Source organism: Poecilia reticulata, chromosome 6, assembly GCF_904066995.2.
Source record: "Poecilia reticulata chromosome 6, P_reticulata-male-v2, whole genome shotgun sequence".
Lineage (NCBI taxonomy): Eukaryota > Metazoa > Chordata > Actinopteri > Cyprinodontiformes > Poeciliidae > Poecilia > Poecilia reticulata.
This window is the reverse complement of record NC_088835.1, coordinates 11,172,207-11,186,853: the sequence shown is the minus strand read 5'-3', so window position 1 is coordinate 11,186,853 and position 14,647 is coordinate 11,172,207. Positions and strand designations below refer to the sequence as shown.

The 14,647-nt window shown below is 39.1% G+C and overlaps 1 protein-coding gene across 17 annotated transcripts in view; it reads left to right on the top strand.

Moving 5' to 3' along the window:
• LOC103465827 (neuronal cell adhesion molecule-like) overlaps positions 1–14,647 on the top strand; it is a 90,429-nt gene that overhangs the window by 67,983 nt on the left and 7,799 nt on the right. For 5 of the 17 annotated variants that reach the window (XM_081607880.1, XM_081607875.1, XM_081607872.1 and 2 more), the window contains 21 exons: positions 68–179; positions 259–443; positions 576–710; positions 1,560–1,703; positions 1,804–1,915; positions 2,000–2,166; positions 2,986–3,133; positions 3,234–3,323; positions 3,427–3,551; positions 3,813–3,842; positions 4,510–4,611; positions 5,301–5,498; positions 6,217–6,287; positions 6,477–6,699; positions 6,858–6,973; positions 7,599–7,803; positions 8,130–8,252; positions 8,646–8,822; positions 11,249–11,308; positions 12,298–12,417; positions 14,432–14,590. In XM_081607880.1, coding sequence (XP_081464006.1) covers positions 68–179; positions 259–443; positions 576–710; positions 1,560–1,703; positions 1,804–1,915; positions 2,000–2,166; positions 2,986–3,133; positions 3,234–3,323; positions 3,427–3,551; positions 3,813–3,842; positions 4,510–4,611; positions 5,301–5,498; positions 6,217–6,287; positions 6,477–6,699; positions 6,858–6,973; positions 7,599–7,803; positions 8,130–8,252; positions 8,646–8,822; positions 11,249–11,308; positions 12,298–12,417; positions 14,432–14,590 — 2,802 coding nt within the window. Of the gene's footprint in view, positions 1–67; positions 180–258; positions 444–575; positions 711–1,559; positions 1,704–1,803; positions 1,916–1,999; positions 2,167–2,985; positions 3,134–3,233; positions 3,324–3,426; positions 3,552–3,812; positions 3,843–4,509; positions 4,612–5,300; positions 5,499–6,216; positions 6,288–6,476; positions 6,700–6,857; positions 6,974–7,598; positions 7,804–8,129; positions 8,253–8,333; positions 8,573–8,645; positions 8,823–11,248; positions 11,309–12,297; positions 12,418–14,431; positions 14,591–14,647 lie in introns of those variants that run through there. The other 12 variants (XM_081607885.1, XM_081607876.1, XM_081607886.1 and 9 more) reach the window with 8 other exon arrangements.

Sequence of the window (14,647 nt, the reverse complement as noted above, 5' to 3'; positions counted from 1 at the left end):
TGATGCCAAAGAGAGTTAATTTTTTTTTCTCATTTTTGACTCGGTATAAATATGTGTGTAACTGCAGAGGCCCAAGTGGATGATAGGAAGCCAACCTTCCTCATCCCATCTGGCCACTCAAGCTACAAGATGGTGCTGAGGGGACACGTACTGGAGATGGAGTGCATTGCCGAAGGACTGTAAGTCGGAGAATGTGCCAGAATTAAATGTCTCAGCGCCTCGAGAAGCCGCCTGCTTGATCACAGCTCTTAAATCCAGGCCCACCCCTGAGGTATCCTGGACCAAAGTGAGCGGAGACCTACCCAGCAGGCGCACGTCCTTCCTTCACTTCAACAAGACCCTGCGGATTGTGAACGTGTCTGAGTCGGATGAGGGAGATTACAGCTGCACAGCCAAGAACCAGCTTGGCTCTGCGCACCACATCATCACCGTTGAGGTCAAAGGTGTGTCTGCGTCTGCTGTTCCCTGCTCTCTCTCTCCTTCTTCCTCTACCTTCCTCTCCTAATTGATTTATGCACAGATGCCATCAGGATTGTCTGTTCGGTAATTAATTCTCCGCTCTGTGCTCCTTGCAGCTGCGCCTTATTGGATCAGTGGACCTCCAAAGAATCTTGTTCTGGCTCCAGGAGAGAATGGAGCACTGACTTGCAGGGCCAGCGGCACACCCAAACCCTCCATCATATGGTCAATGAATGGTGACCGCATAGAGAGTAAGAGCAATTTGCTCCACTGTCAGACTCTAACTTCAAATATTAATCACGGCGCCTAAATCAAGTTTGCTATATTCTATAAGAACACTGAAGGTTTTCAGAAAATTACAAACTTCTAGTGATTTTCTCTTTTGTGTGAAAATTCTGAGAATGTAAAGAATTTTTTAAGGCTACTTAAAGATATTTGATCATATATTTCCTTTCTTATTAAAGTTGAATTTTGTGATTTTTAAGGTAAAGGCTTTTATTATTTAACTGCAGACAGGCAGGAAACAGTACTTTGATTTGAAACACTTTAATGAAAAGTTATGTTTTGCACACCTAACCCACACACAATGAATATTTTTTTCAATCAGTCATCTAATTAGTCTCTTAATTAGTCACCCTTATCTATTAGTCAATGGTTCATGAAGATACTTGGTCACCCATGATAAATAAGTGGCTTTAATAAACATTATTTGTTTAGCAAATTGTATATGGCATTATACCATAGAATATGGTCGACAGGATTAAAATCAAGTTTCAAACCTTACTAAAAATAGACCATTAAGAATACAAGTAAAAAAAAATAATGACTGCGTAGTGAAAAGCATTTTACTCTGTCACTAGTAATGCTGACATGGGTAGAAATGCTATAGATTAATCTGGCTTTTATATGTTTTATTAGCAGGAAAAGGAAAATGCTTACAATTTGAAAAGTGTTTTCATAAGTAAAGTATGTATAAAAGACTCAAAAAGATAGAAAAAAATCATGTTTTTCATTGACTGTTAAGAATATCATAAATCCCTACAGATGTCTCTCAATCATCTTGCCACTCACTTCTTAAACACAACCTTTTGCTTTGACAGATTTACCTACAGATATCAGCAGAAAGGTGGAGGACGACACAATCATCTTCACCGACGTTCAGGTTGGAACCAGCGCTGTGTACCAGTGCAACATCTCAAACCCGTACGGTTACCTCCTTTCCAACGCTTTCGTCAACGTCCTCCGTGAGTTTAGCACTCCATCATGGATTTTAATGCTATTTCCCATCCCTTGCATTTTGTGGACAGTAATAATCCATAGATATTCTGTGCTGACTCACTGCAGATGAGTCACCCAGAGTGCTGACGCCAGCCAACAAGATCTACCAGGTCATCGAAAATCGCCCGGCCCTCATGGACTGCTCCTCTTTTGGGTCACCAATTCCCAAAATTGAGTGGTGAGTTGAGAAACACTCAGTAAAACTTTGCCATGAAATCGTTCCTGTAGCATGATGCAAAGTGGTAAACTCTCTGTGTCTTAGGTTTAAAGACAGCCGAGCCAGCACCCTGAATGGGGAACCTTACATCCTGCATGACAATGGTACTTTGGAGATTCAAGTAGCTCAGCCGCAGCACAAAGGCAAATACACCTGCATTGCCAGGAACTCGCTTGGATCCTCTGAGAATCACGTTTACCTGCATATAAAAGGTGAGTGTGTTTGTTTGTTTGAAGCTGTTTTAAATGATTATTCTACCATGTATATCAGCTATATGCTTGCATTCTATTGGATTGATTCAATGAAATATTTCTGAATATGATTTGGACATGCTTGTCTTTAAAATTTATTGAGACGATTGTTGTGACTTTCTGCTACATAATAAACTGAATTAAATTGAATTTAATAATTCCAAACAAACTAATTTGGTAAAAAAAATAAATACAAAATTAACCAAACCTACAACCTGCAATTTAAAACTAGCACTTTACAACCTCCTGACCACATCATCTCTCTGATTAACATGGTGGTGGCAGCATTATAATGTGGGGTTGTGCCTCTACACAGGTCAGAGTCTGATTGATATTCTTTGGCAAGTTTTGGAAGCTGATGTTCAGAGATGTTATTCCTGCAATTTTATTGAGCTTGAGCCATATTGCACAAATTGCAACCTTTACATAGACGTGACGTTCTGATTACAAAAAGTATGATTCAACAAAGTACTAAGACTGGGGCCCAGAAATCAAACTTGTGCATAATTTTTAGTTGTGTAAAACAAATAGTCATTCATTCTTTTGTGTTCCTTCAAATTCACAATCATGTTTGTTGGTTGGACTGTAACAAAATGGAAATGTTATGAAAATACTTCAAGCATAGTAATTGTAACATGCACAGAATAACTAACACACTGAATATTTCCTAACCTTTCTCAAAGATTTCTATGTTGGTTCCTCTTACCTTTTATTGACCCTAAGTGAAACTCTACCTCGGATCGGATTTTTTATTAATCTTTGGCTTTCCTGTTCCGTCAGAGCCTACCAGGATCCTAAAGCAACCGGTTGACACGGTGGTCCAAAGGGGCCGATCTGTGACGTTCGAGTGCACAATAAAACACGACAAGGATCTCTTACCCACTTTGATTTGGCTTAAGGATGATGAGGAGCTTCCCGACGATGAGCGGTTGGAGCTTTTTTAAATTTAGTTCTTAAAATTAGTCAAATATCTGAAACTGCACATAACTAAATGGACTTTTTATTCTTATTTTATTTTATTTTTGCAGATTCCTCGTAGAGTCCAACAGTGCGTCTACCTCCGATGTGTCAGAGAGAGAATGGCACAGAGATCATGTGGAGCTGCCTAACGATGATCGGTCGGAGCTTCTTTAAGTTACCTGGATGTAGTTCTCAAAACTGGGCAAAATATCTGAACTTGTACATAACTGAATGGTCTTTTTATATATTTGTTTTTTGCAGATTTGTCGTACAATTCAACAGCCTGTCCATCACTGACGTGTTGGAGAGAGATGCAGGGGTGTACACGTGCTACGTAAACACAACTCTGGACCAAGACTCGGTCACCGCTGAGCTCACTGTTGTCGGTATGCGACTCTGAGCTTAGCATTACAAATTTAAAACATGAACGCTAAGAAAATGGCAGAGAGTTAGGTCGGTAGGATAATTTGATTCAACAGTCAGCTCTTTAGGGCTAAGTGTGGCGGACTGAATTTAATCAGTGATCATGCTCTGTAGGTTAAATATTTGATGACCTTCTCTTAAGCAGCCTATTTATCATTCTTGTTTACTTATGGCTGATTTGACCACCAAACTTCTTATTTCAATGCCGCCCTCCAACCTCACAGAGACCACACCAGCTCCAGCTGTCATCCACGGTAAACCCGCAGCACGCTCAAGCACCCAGACGTGCTTAGCCAGCATGCGTTTTTGTGTTGTTCGCTCGATGGTTTCAGTTTAATGCAGCATGCTTCGGCCCAGAAGAAGTCATTTGGATCGAACAGTCACAGAGTGTTGACTCTTTATTTACATCTACCAGTTTGAGTTGCTCCATTATTTTTTGTGTGTGTTTTTCCGATCTGCCATTTTTGCTGAGTCAATCGCATTGACGCCGTTTGTCTGCCGGCGTAAACATTTGGGAAAGGAGGAGCAACTTCCTCTTGTTTTCATATCAAAGCTCATTTCAGAGCAGATACAGCCCCCTGTGCGCTTCTTGTGATATTTCATCATCGCTCATTCATTTGAAGCATGCGTTTCTTATCACTGCAACTTCACAACATGAGCGTCTGTTCATTTTGTCTGATGAGCTCGAGATGAAGCGAAGACTGAACATCAGTCATTTCATCGCATGATGCAGCATCTGCATGTGTTATTGTCATCAGTGGACCAAGCAAAGGAAATACATGAAAACATGCAAATAAATCTGCAATAGGAGAGGCTTGTTTGGATAAAGCATCGTGCCACAATCACCTGATTGTGGTGTTACTGTTAAATGTTCAAAATATAAATATATGTGTCTCTCCCTCTTGCTGTTTTTTCTTCCAGGGCGACCCGACGCCCCCACAGACCTGGAGTTGACAGATGAGAAAGAGAGGAGCGTTCAGCTTACTTGGATCCCTGGGGAGGAACATAACAGCCCTATTCAGGGTGTGTGTGGGTCTATGTCTTTATACAGCTGTCAGTGTGCGTTTTATTTAACCTGCTTTTAATGTTTGGTTTTAATTATTGACTAGTCCCAAACTCCTGTTTTTTCAGAAATAGCAGATGGATTTATAGGCTTTAACATTGGCTAAGTGTGGTTCAGATTTACTAGTGATAAAGTAATAATGTTAGAGGTTTTTAGAGTTTTGTTACTCACAAGTTTGTGTTATTGGTTGGATGAAGCCATTTTGCCTTGTTACTTTGTTTCTTTTATCTGTTTTTCTGCGTAAGAAAAAAATAGCTTTCACTGATTTATAACTAATTTGTAAATTGAATTTTGTCAATAAAATAGAAAAAAATGTTAAAGTTGTAAAAATGGCTATCAATTAATATTCATCCCTTGAAGTCAGTGAAAAAAAAATCCCTTTCCCAAATCTCTTCACTGAACTAAACATAACAATCTTGTAATACACGGGTTGATAGTTTGACCTTGTTTACTGTGTTAAAATGCTCAGCGTGTTGCAAACACTCATCTTTAATGAAAACCTTGCCAAAATCCACCATTTAATTGCAGATTCAGTGTGTGCTTGGTGGCTTTTTGAGTTCAAGTGGCATGAGAGTATTAATCCCATTATGCAAATATGTGGCCAAATACGGTTAAAAAGTGTAAAAATGATTGTCTTTTTGCAATGCAGAATTTGTAATCCAGTATGAAGACTCGCTGCACCACCAAGGACACTGGCATGACATTGCCCGGGTTCCCGGGACCAAGACAACTGCTCATCTCAAGCTTTCTCCATATGTCCACTACACATTCAGAGTGCTGGCCCGTAACGCCGTGGGTCTGAGCGAGCCGAGCAGCCCCTCTCGAATGTATAAAACTGAGCCTGCAGGTACGGAGCCAGCAGTTATAAATGCTATTCAGTTTTGCACCAGAACATTAATAATTGAAACCATGACAACGTGTTGCTTCCCCTAAACGTGTATATAACTTCCCCCAAACTTAGAGTTTACACTCAGTGTCCTGAATGTTTCTGAGTAGTTTCTTGGAATCTAAAGTTACTTTCTGGGTTTTATTGGTACTGTATTTGAACTTTTGTGGATTTGTTTATTAACTTTTTGATAACTTACTAGATACTTTACACAAATGTAGAGATTATTTTCTATAACAAAACTATATTTCCCCCAGAATTTATGTTTAGCTAAAGCATTTACCAAATAACTTTCTGAAACTTTTATGGAACCTGCTGGTCACAGATCAAGACGTCATAGGTTACTTTCTCAAGACTTACTAGGTACATTCCCAGAACTCTAAAGGTTTTTTCTGGTTACGTTTCAATAAGTTCCATAAAACTTAGCGATCAGGAAGTACAGGGAAAGTACCAGATACACTTTGGAAAGCAAACTGATTAAGTAAAAGTTGTATTATGTATTTAGTGTAACCAACACATGAGTTCAGTTACAATTTAGTTCCTCTATGTCAAAAGTCTCACAAAAAATAAATAAATAAAGAAACTATTATTGTCAAAAAAATAACAAAATAACCAGTTTAAATCTGAAATTGGCTTTTTTTCTGGAATTTGTTGATTTTTTTTTTTATTATGTCTTCAGCTCCTGACCAGAACCCAAAAAATGTACGTGGATCTGGAAATAAACATAACAATCTTGTTATCACCTGGGAGGTAATCGCTATGCAGTTGACCATTCTGACTTTGATCAATTATTGCAAAGAGTACCATAATCAGCATTTGTGTATCAGAGCTTAATTAGATTTCTGTTCATACTCATTTACTTCAGTGTAATATAGTGCAGTAGACCTCCAACGAAGCAGTGTCTAAACAATATGCTATATCTTAAATTTCTTTCTCCAGCCTCTGTCAGGCCTTCAGTCCAACGGTCCTGGGCTTTATTATATAGTGAGTTGGAGGCAGAAGAGGCCAGGCAGCGACTGGATAACAGCCACTACCAACAACTCCATGTATACTGTATCTGAAATACCCACATATAGTCCATTTGAGATAAAGGTTCAGGCTGTAAACAACCACGGAGAAGGACCAGAGCCCGCTGTTGCTATCGGCTACTCAGGAGAAGATTGTGAGTCCACCTTAACCTTTTAAGGCCGTTAAGTTCTTACAAAAAGATCTTTTGTTAGAGCCGGAGGCGATGTATTTGGTTGTATACCCTGTAACATTTCACTCTGGCCTTTTGGTTGTAGCCTGATCTAATGTTATGCATCTTCTTTAACTCTGCAGTGCCAGCAGCAGCTCCAGCAAATGTTCAGGTTGTAGTGCTAAACAGCACCTTGGCTCGGGTACGATGGGATCCTGTGCCTCCTCATTTAATACGAGGGCAGATCCAAGGATACAAGGTACAGAATTTTGATAATAACAAGCCGATGCATCTAATAAAAAGTAAATGGTAACCTACACATATGCAATATGAAAATGGCTACCAACACAAAAAAGACTCCACAATCTATACTGTCATATGGTGATATTACCTCATGAAAATAAGTCTAAATTCTGTTATGTTTATATAAAGTGGAGTAGGGATGGTAAGCCCATAGGTCTGTGGTGTGTTTGTATCCTAAGGAAAAAGATTGAACGCTTTAAACATCTTACATACTAAATATAAAGATACATGGAAAAGCCTTACAAAAACCTTATATTGTAGCAGCAACACTTTCAGTTCGTCAATTGGCTAGTAAACACGTTATTGCAAAGGGTCTAGCTTATGTCCCCTTGGAGGCTCTGTAGTTAGAAACCACGCCTTAGTGTGATATTTGTGGACAAAGGACAGATCTTGCTTATTATATATTTTTTTATTCACCAGTCCATTCATCCATTGTCTACACTTGATTATCTGCAGAATCTTAACTTTAAAATAAAAAGAGTATATTTTGGGTACAAAAATGACAGGAGTAACATCCTTGATCAACGTATATGCACAAATAACACAGATGAAGCTTCTGCATTTGACACTGTTTGTTGCAGGTTCATTACTCGAGGATGCACAGCCTTCACAAACACAACCCCCATCACACGGAGAAGCGCATGCTCACTTTTAGTGGGAACCACAGCCAAGGCCTGCTGCCCGGGTTGCACCCATTCAGCCACTATTCTTTTTACGTAAGCGTCTTCAATAAGAAAGGAGAGGGTCCCAAAAGTGAAAAGCAGGAGTTTAAGACACCTGAAGGAGGTATGACATTTAAACTTTAAAACTCTAACATGTACATTTTTAAGTCTTACGAGAAAATGTCAAACACATGACTATGCTAATGTTTTACCTCCTGAATTTAAAGGAACAGAAAGGAGAGTTTAGTACCATCTAGTGGGGAATCACAAAATTGCATTTGTACAATATGGTTCTAAAAATTTGTCTATATTTATGTTAATCTTTTGATATTATGTCTGAAATAAACAGGGCATCATCTCATTACATATTTCCCTTCATTGGTTTCTCTTACATTAATCAGCTTTTCTGACACTGACTTGTGTTCACTCATTGTTCACACTTTCCTGCAGAGCCTGGGCCACCCTCCTTGCTGTCTGTCACAAACCCAAGCCTAGATTCACTGACCCTCGAATGGAGTCCTCCTCATGAGCATAATGGGCACATCACTGGCTACAACCTGAGATACCAGCCAGGTGAGAAGTTTTGTTTTTCTTGACAGACAGCAAGCGAGATTTTAAATCTATGTCATGTGAACATCATCCTCTGCCATCTAGTGCGTAGCCTTTGTAAGCCATTCTTTTTCATGGCTTAATCAGTCATATAGGAGAAGCTTAGAGTAGTTTAACTGCATTTAAGTGTTCTTACAATTAAAACAACACAAGTTAACAAATCAACTCTGGTCACTCCCAACTTCTGTTTCTGAACCCTACTCCTCTGTTATCCAAATCTTTCCATTTTCACCCTTTTTTTTATTATTGACACTCCATCTGCAACCCCTCACCCTCTTCCTATCGCTACGCAACTTCCTGTTTTCCGACATCCTTCTCCATCCCATCGTTGTCGTCATCCGTCCCTCACCCCTGTAGTCAATAACTCCAATGAACTTGGCCCAGAAGAGGAGCTGGCCCTGGCTGCCAATGAGACCTCAGTCACTTTGCAAAACCTCAAGTACAGCCCACGCTACAAGTTTTATTTGAATGCGAGAACAAGCGTTGGAGCGGGCCCGGCCATTTCTCAGGAAGCTGTCGTCAAGCAGGATGAAGGTAAGTCATCAAAGGCAGACAAGTGCAAAACATGGAGCGTGTGGTATTTAGGATGACTAATAGCTAACATTTCTAAATTGTTCTTGGATGACCTTTACACGAGACATCAAAAACCATTAAAAATAATTCCTGTTTAAAAGAAACAGTTGATTATATAGATATCACTCAAACAGAAACCTGTAGGTACATCTCCTATGCAATTGGACTTATTTAAGATGAACATGTCTGGAAGTTTCGTAATTGCAGTATCTTTAATCTGGAGCAGGGGAGCTAAAAAAAAGAAGAAGCTGCTTGTAAGGAATGTGATAACACCCACAAACTTCAGACCTTTGTTTTGAAGCACGTTACCATGGAAACAGTGATCAATTTAGAGGGGAATTGTAAATTACTTGGAGGCTACGCCCTGGAGCACAAACTAATTAGATTATAATTCATGAAATAAACATTGTGCGTTATTGAAAATATTGACTGAAACAAACACATTAGGAAAATGTTTCTAAAGGTCATCAATTATGTGAGATGAAAGACCATTTAGTCTCGGTCTACTTTTGACACGTAAGCTTTTTTTAATTCACAATCTCCTTCAGAAAACAGCTGAATTCAGAAACTAATGTTTTCTAAATAAAGACTGGAAGAGTTTCCTAACATGATTTAATGGTAACTGCTTTGCTATTGAAGCTTGTGTCCTCTGTTATGTGTACATTTAGTTTTTATATTTTTTTTCATCGTGAAGGAATCTTTGTTCTATTGCTTGGCTTTTTGTGTGACAGAAAAGGTTGCCTTTTTCAGGTTAAAGTCAACTGGCAAGACGGCAACAATTTGCGGAAAAATACTTTCTTCTGAAATGTGAAAATGTTTGACTTTCGTCCTTAAAAATCCTAAACAGCTCAGCTAGAAATAGCTTCAAACATCTCAATTACAGTTGTGATCAGAAGTTTGCATCTGCTCTCTCTGGCCAGAAGAGAGCAGATGAATAAAATATCAAATAAAATAACATTTTATTTGTCATTTTATTTGACAAATAAAATGTCAAATGTTATTTGACATTTTTTAAGGATTGCACAACAATGGTCTATTATTAAAGATCTGCATGTTCTATTTAGCAAGAGTTACAATTTGTTTAGAATGTTCTACTTTACACAGGATCAGAATTACACATGTAGGGTTAAATATATTCACACATTTACCTAAATCTTTAAGTAAGGTGTGTTGAAGGTTGTCAGTGCCATGGGGCGTTAACCTCTGGTTTGTAATAGTTGGTGTTTTTCCTTGTTAGGGTAAGATGGATTTGTTTGCAGTCATTTGACTAACTCAATATTTATTATTGTACATCACTGTAGACTGAGAAGATGGCGACCAGGAAACAAGTACATCATGTAAAATGGACACTTGCTTGACTAAAATGTGCAGCTGTCTAAATCAGCAAGCTAAATAATTTCTGCGGGAAAGTTTTATTGTCATATGGGAGTGTTTTGATACTGTGACACAATATATATTTAGAAAATTTGTTAAGCATATAGGTGGTTGACTGCTAGGATTTAACTGGGTGACATTTACAGTCATGCATGGATCATGGATGTAAACATTTGATCACAGCTGTGCAAACATTTTTAGATTATTGGCTTTTTATCACATACTAAAGATTGATATTATATATTCATATAAAATAATTACCTCAATGATACAAGTGAATGAACCCTTATTGACACGTTGCCTCATCATGTTTCTGTTGGTTCAAAGAAAAGTATCAACATCTAAGTATTTCACTTTACTTTTAGGTGTGTACATTGCACTGTTGGTTCTACTTGTTTCCATGTTTTGCTCCTTAGATTCAGTTTCATATTTATCCGATAAACCTCATGAAGACACCTTGAATTGAAGACATTTCTCTGATACAAAAGTGATGATAGCAGAGGGATGAGTGGTGAGCTTGTTGTAGCTCACCTATTATTTCTCTGTGTGTATTTGTTTCTTCAACCTGTAGTATCAAATGTTAGCAGATGAGCATATCTAGGTGGAGAACCCACTGCATGCATGCTGCTTATCTCTGAGGACGCTCACCTTTTCTCTTCTCTGTCCTTTATCCACCTAAATGTTTGAGTTCAAAGCCACATAGACAAAGATGCTGTTTGACATGTGCCTTTTCAGTTTCACCTGATAAAACAGGATCAGACTTTATTAGAGTGGCATGCTGCTTTTCTTCTCCTTTGTTGTCAACAACTTTGACCCTCTTGTACTTTTTGCACAGCGGATGCTGGCTGTGCTTCCTGCTGCATGGCGAGGTTTTTCCTTGCATGCTAATGGATTTTCTGCTTTGTGCATAATGGCTGTGTGTCTGCTGTGTCTCCCTGTTGTTGTTTCCTTTGCATGCGTATGTCTGTGTTTGGGTGTGGGTCCATATTTTATCCTCTTGGTGTTGTTTGCAGGAGGCACCCAAACCTCTCATCCGGTTGCAGGGTTTCCTCCACGCCGTCCGATTCACAAGGGTACAGACTGTGCTGAGATCTTAGTAAACTACATGTTGGATTAGATGATTAGGAGTTTGATTGTGAACTCTGCTCTTCATGGTTTATTGCCCCATCCAGTGGTGTTGCGGACTTCTGTATGGGTCAAGGCATGCATGTCGGAGAATTACAAGTGCCTCTTCAAAAATGAGAAAACCATCAACAAGTTAAATCTAGTTGACCCATTTATTCCAAGTGAAACTTATGTGGAATCAGACATTTACTTGCTATGTGCAGAGTGAAACATATTCCACACATTTTTTTGGAGACTAAGATCAGGGATTAATGATTTCCACTTTACACATTGACATTGTTGTCCTTAATTTAACAGACTGCTTAGGGTCATCAAAAGTTTGTCATTCCAGCTGTTTAACTTCCCTTGGTATGAATAATTGAGAAATAATTGCCTGAATAAATGTTCATGATATTATCTCCTCATGATGTCAAACATGTTGTTAAAAAAACCACTCCCTTCTGCAGTAAAATGCTCTACAGTAAAGCCGCCACTCCTGTTTGGATGAGGTTCTCAATCGATCAAGCTTCTCCCTAATTCCTCAAAGTGCGAAGATGATTGTTTTGTCTGACACTTGAATTTTAATTGAATCAGTTTGGGACATTTCTCCAACAGCGAGGACTGCATGATCCCAGTATTTTGATGCGTCAACAGTCTCCTACTTGATTGTGCGCATGACATTTCTGTGTTGATAACCCTTTTTTATTTGTCCTGTGTTCTGATTTTCTAAGAATGAAAGCTCTAAGTTTCCAGAAATAAACACTGGAAATGGATCAGTCTGTTTAGTAAATCTACGTTTAACTTTTTAACTCCATTGTGGAAATAGACCTGTTGATGACGTTCTAATTTATTAAGATGCACTTGTATAATCAGGACAAAGCAATTGATTGCCATTTGTTGCATCGCCCATTGACCCACAGTCCAGCCTTGATGTTTGTCTCTTCTCTTGTGTGCGCAGCCCGGCCTGTGAGTCTTTTTGCGAATGTTAGCTCCTCTGTTGAAGAAGATGGGGCCTTGATCAGTTGGGAGTACTGGGGCCCGGAGAAAAGTGTTTATGTAGAGTACATTGCAGAAAACAGTAAGGAAAATCATCACCTCATTGATATTTCTCTCAGCTTCAGGCATGGGTGGTAAGAGACTCCTACTTCATTACTGGCTCCAGCAGGTGATTAAAAATATCGGCAGTCATGTTAACGCTGCCAGGGAAGACCATGATTTGATAAATGAAGTTTCCCGTGATTGGATTCTGAATTGCTCAATGCTGGAATTGGCTGGAGTTCTCATTTCCAGTCATAACACTGACAGAATGTGTGAGTAAAATCTGACAAAAAGCAGCACTTCCTGTCGTCTTTATACCCACAGAGGTTGACTAAAGTGCTTTCAATTGCTTATTTCTACCTGTGGTGAGGTTAAAAGCTCTGTGGTATGACTCTCTCACACCTATTGTTTCAATCATTCAGTTAAGAAATGTCATCGTAATAATATCCAACTAATTCGGAATAACTCAATTCAGTGATCATCAGACATGACACATTTCATGTTTAGCTCATTCCCACTTTTGCTTGTTTGGTGGCCCTGATAGCTCACATGCAGGTAAACAGATAAAACACTGCAACACTCCAGTGGACAAGTCAGAGTGAGATTTCTATCTCAGCGACAGCATAGCTGTGAAATCACTGCTGAGAGTGACATAGAAATAGTTCTTTTATTTCGTTATCTGAAGGTCTGAACATCAAGTGTTTTCTCTAGTGGCTGTTTTTATGTGTCAGATCATAGGATTAGATTTTTTTTGTGGCTTGGAGTGCAGAATAGCCTTAAAAAAATCAGTAATAACAAAATACCTTTTGAGGCTAGAAGTACTTTTGTAACCTTCAAAAGAGCGTGAATGCCTCTTGAGCTTTAATATTTTGTCTTAATATGATACCTGTGAAGTGAAAGGAAGTTTTGCACATTTTTCTAAAACTATAAATCTGAAAAGTATGGCCTCCATTTTTATTCAGCTCCTTGAATAATTACTTTTTAAAACAACCTTTGGCATGGACAATATTTGCACATTAACAGTACAGTTAATTGCCAGTGAGATTGTATGCAGATTGTCTGCGAATGCCACTTTTCACAGCTTGCTGTGATTTTAATTGAATTCATGCCTGAACTGACTGGGTCATTTCAACAAATGATTGTGCATCAGTCCATTGTACCTCCGGGTTGTTGCCTTACCTTAGCGCAAATCACAGCTCTATTCTCAGGTCTTTTGCCGTCTTCAAAAGGTTTTCTCCCAGACTTTACCTGTGTTTATCATCAAACAAACACAGCATGAGGCGGTCACCCCAATGTTTAGGGCGATGTGCACCTTTTTCAGCCACACAGGGTATTTAGCATGTCGGCCAAAGATTAGGGTGAATGTTGGTGTCATCTGGCCAGAGCACCTTCTTCCACATGTTTGTTTTGCCCCTGATGTGGCTTTTGTATGAGTATTTCTAATTGCCACTGTGTACAGCTGTGAAAACAAACAAAGAAAAAAAAGAAAAAAATTGATATTGTGACAGTTTGGTTTGATTCTGCAGTGTGTTGTCCTGAAGGGATTTGGGCAGTGTTGACCTAAATTTGGAGCAGAAAAACGAAACCAAATGATCATGGGTATTCTGACAATTTATCATAAATGAAAACACATGAAAACCAGAATAACATGTTTGAATATTTTCTATGTGAAAGATATCTTTGTTGCTTATGTCTCCCTAGATTATTGTGTTTTTCTAATTAAAATATGTTCTGAGCAACAAGCAGCTGTTCTGAACCAAGCTGGTTTCCTCTTAGTTATTTTTAGGCAGCACTAATTGTCAACAGTTGTTTTTTTTTTCTTCCAGTATGTATGCGCTTGTTGAAGTGCATTGAGCTATCAGGGTCACCACAATAATTTATTCAAAACCTAAATAGATTATTTATTTATTTTTTTCCTACTCCTGGAATATTTAAAATTGCCTGCAGAGTAATGCTGTACAAGTAGTTCCCATCGTTTCACCATCTCCATGGACAATTGAAAGCTCTGTTCGCTCCCTCAAACATACCTCTCTCCGTCGACGTCCCTCCTGCAGGTGAAGGTGAAGAGGAGTGGCAAAAAGAGCTTGTGAACGGCTCTCAGAACGTTAAGCTGAAAGGTCTAAAGGTGGGCCTCTCCTATAGGGTGCGTGTGGTGGCTAAGGGTCACCACGAGCAGCCGCTCCACTCCGAGGAGCTGTTTGTCACGGTCCCAGGTGAGGCGCGTCCTGGGGTGTAGCCTCCGTCTTTACCTGGCCGAGTCAGGCCTCATA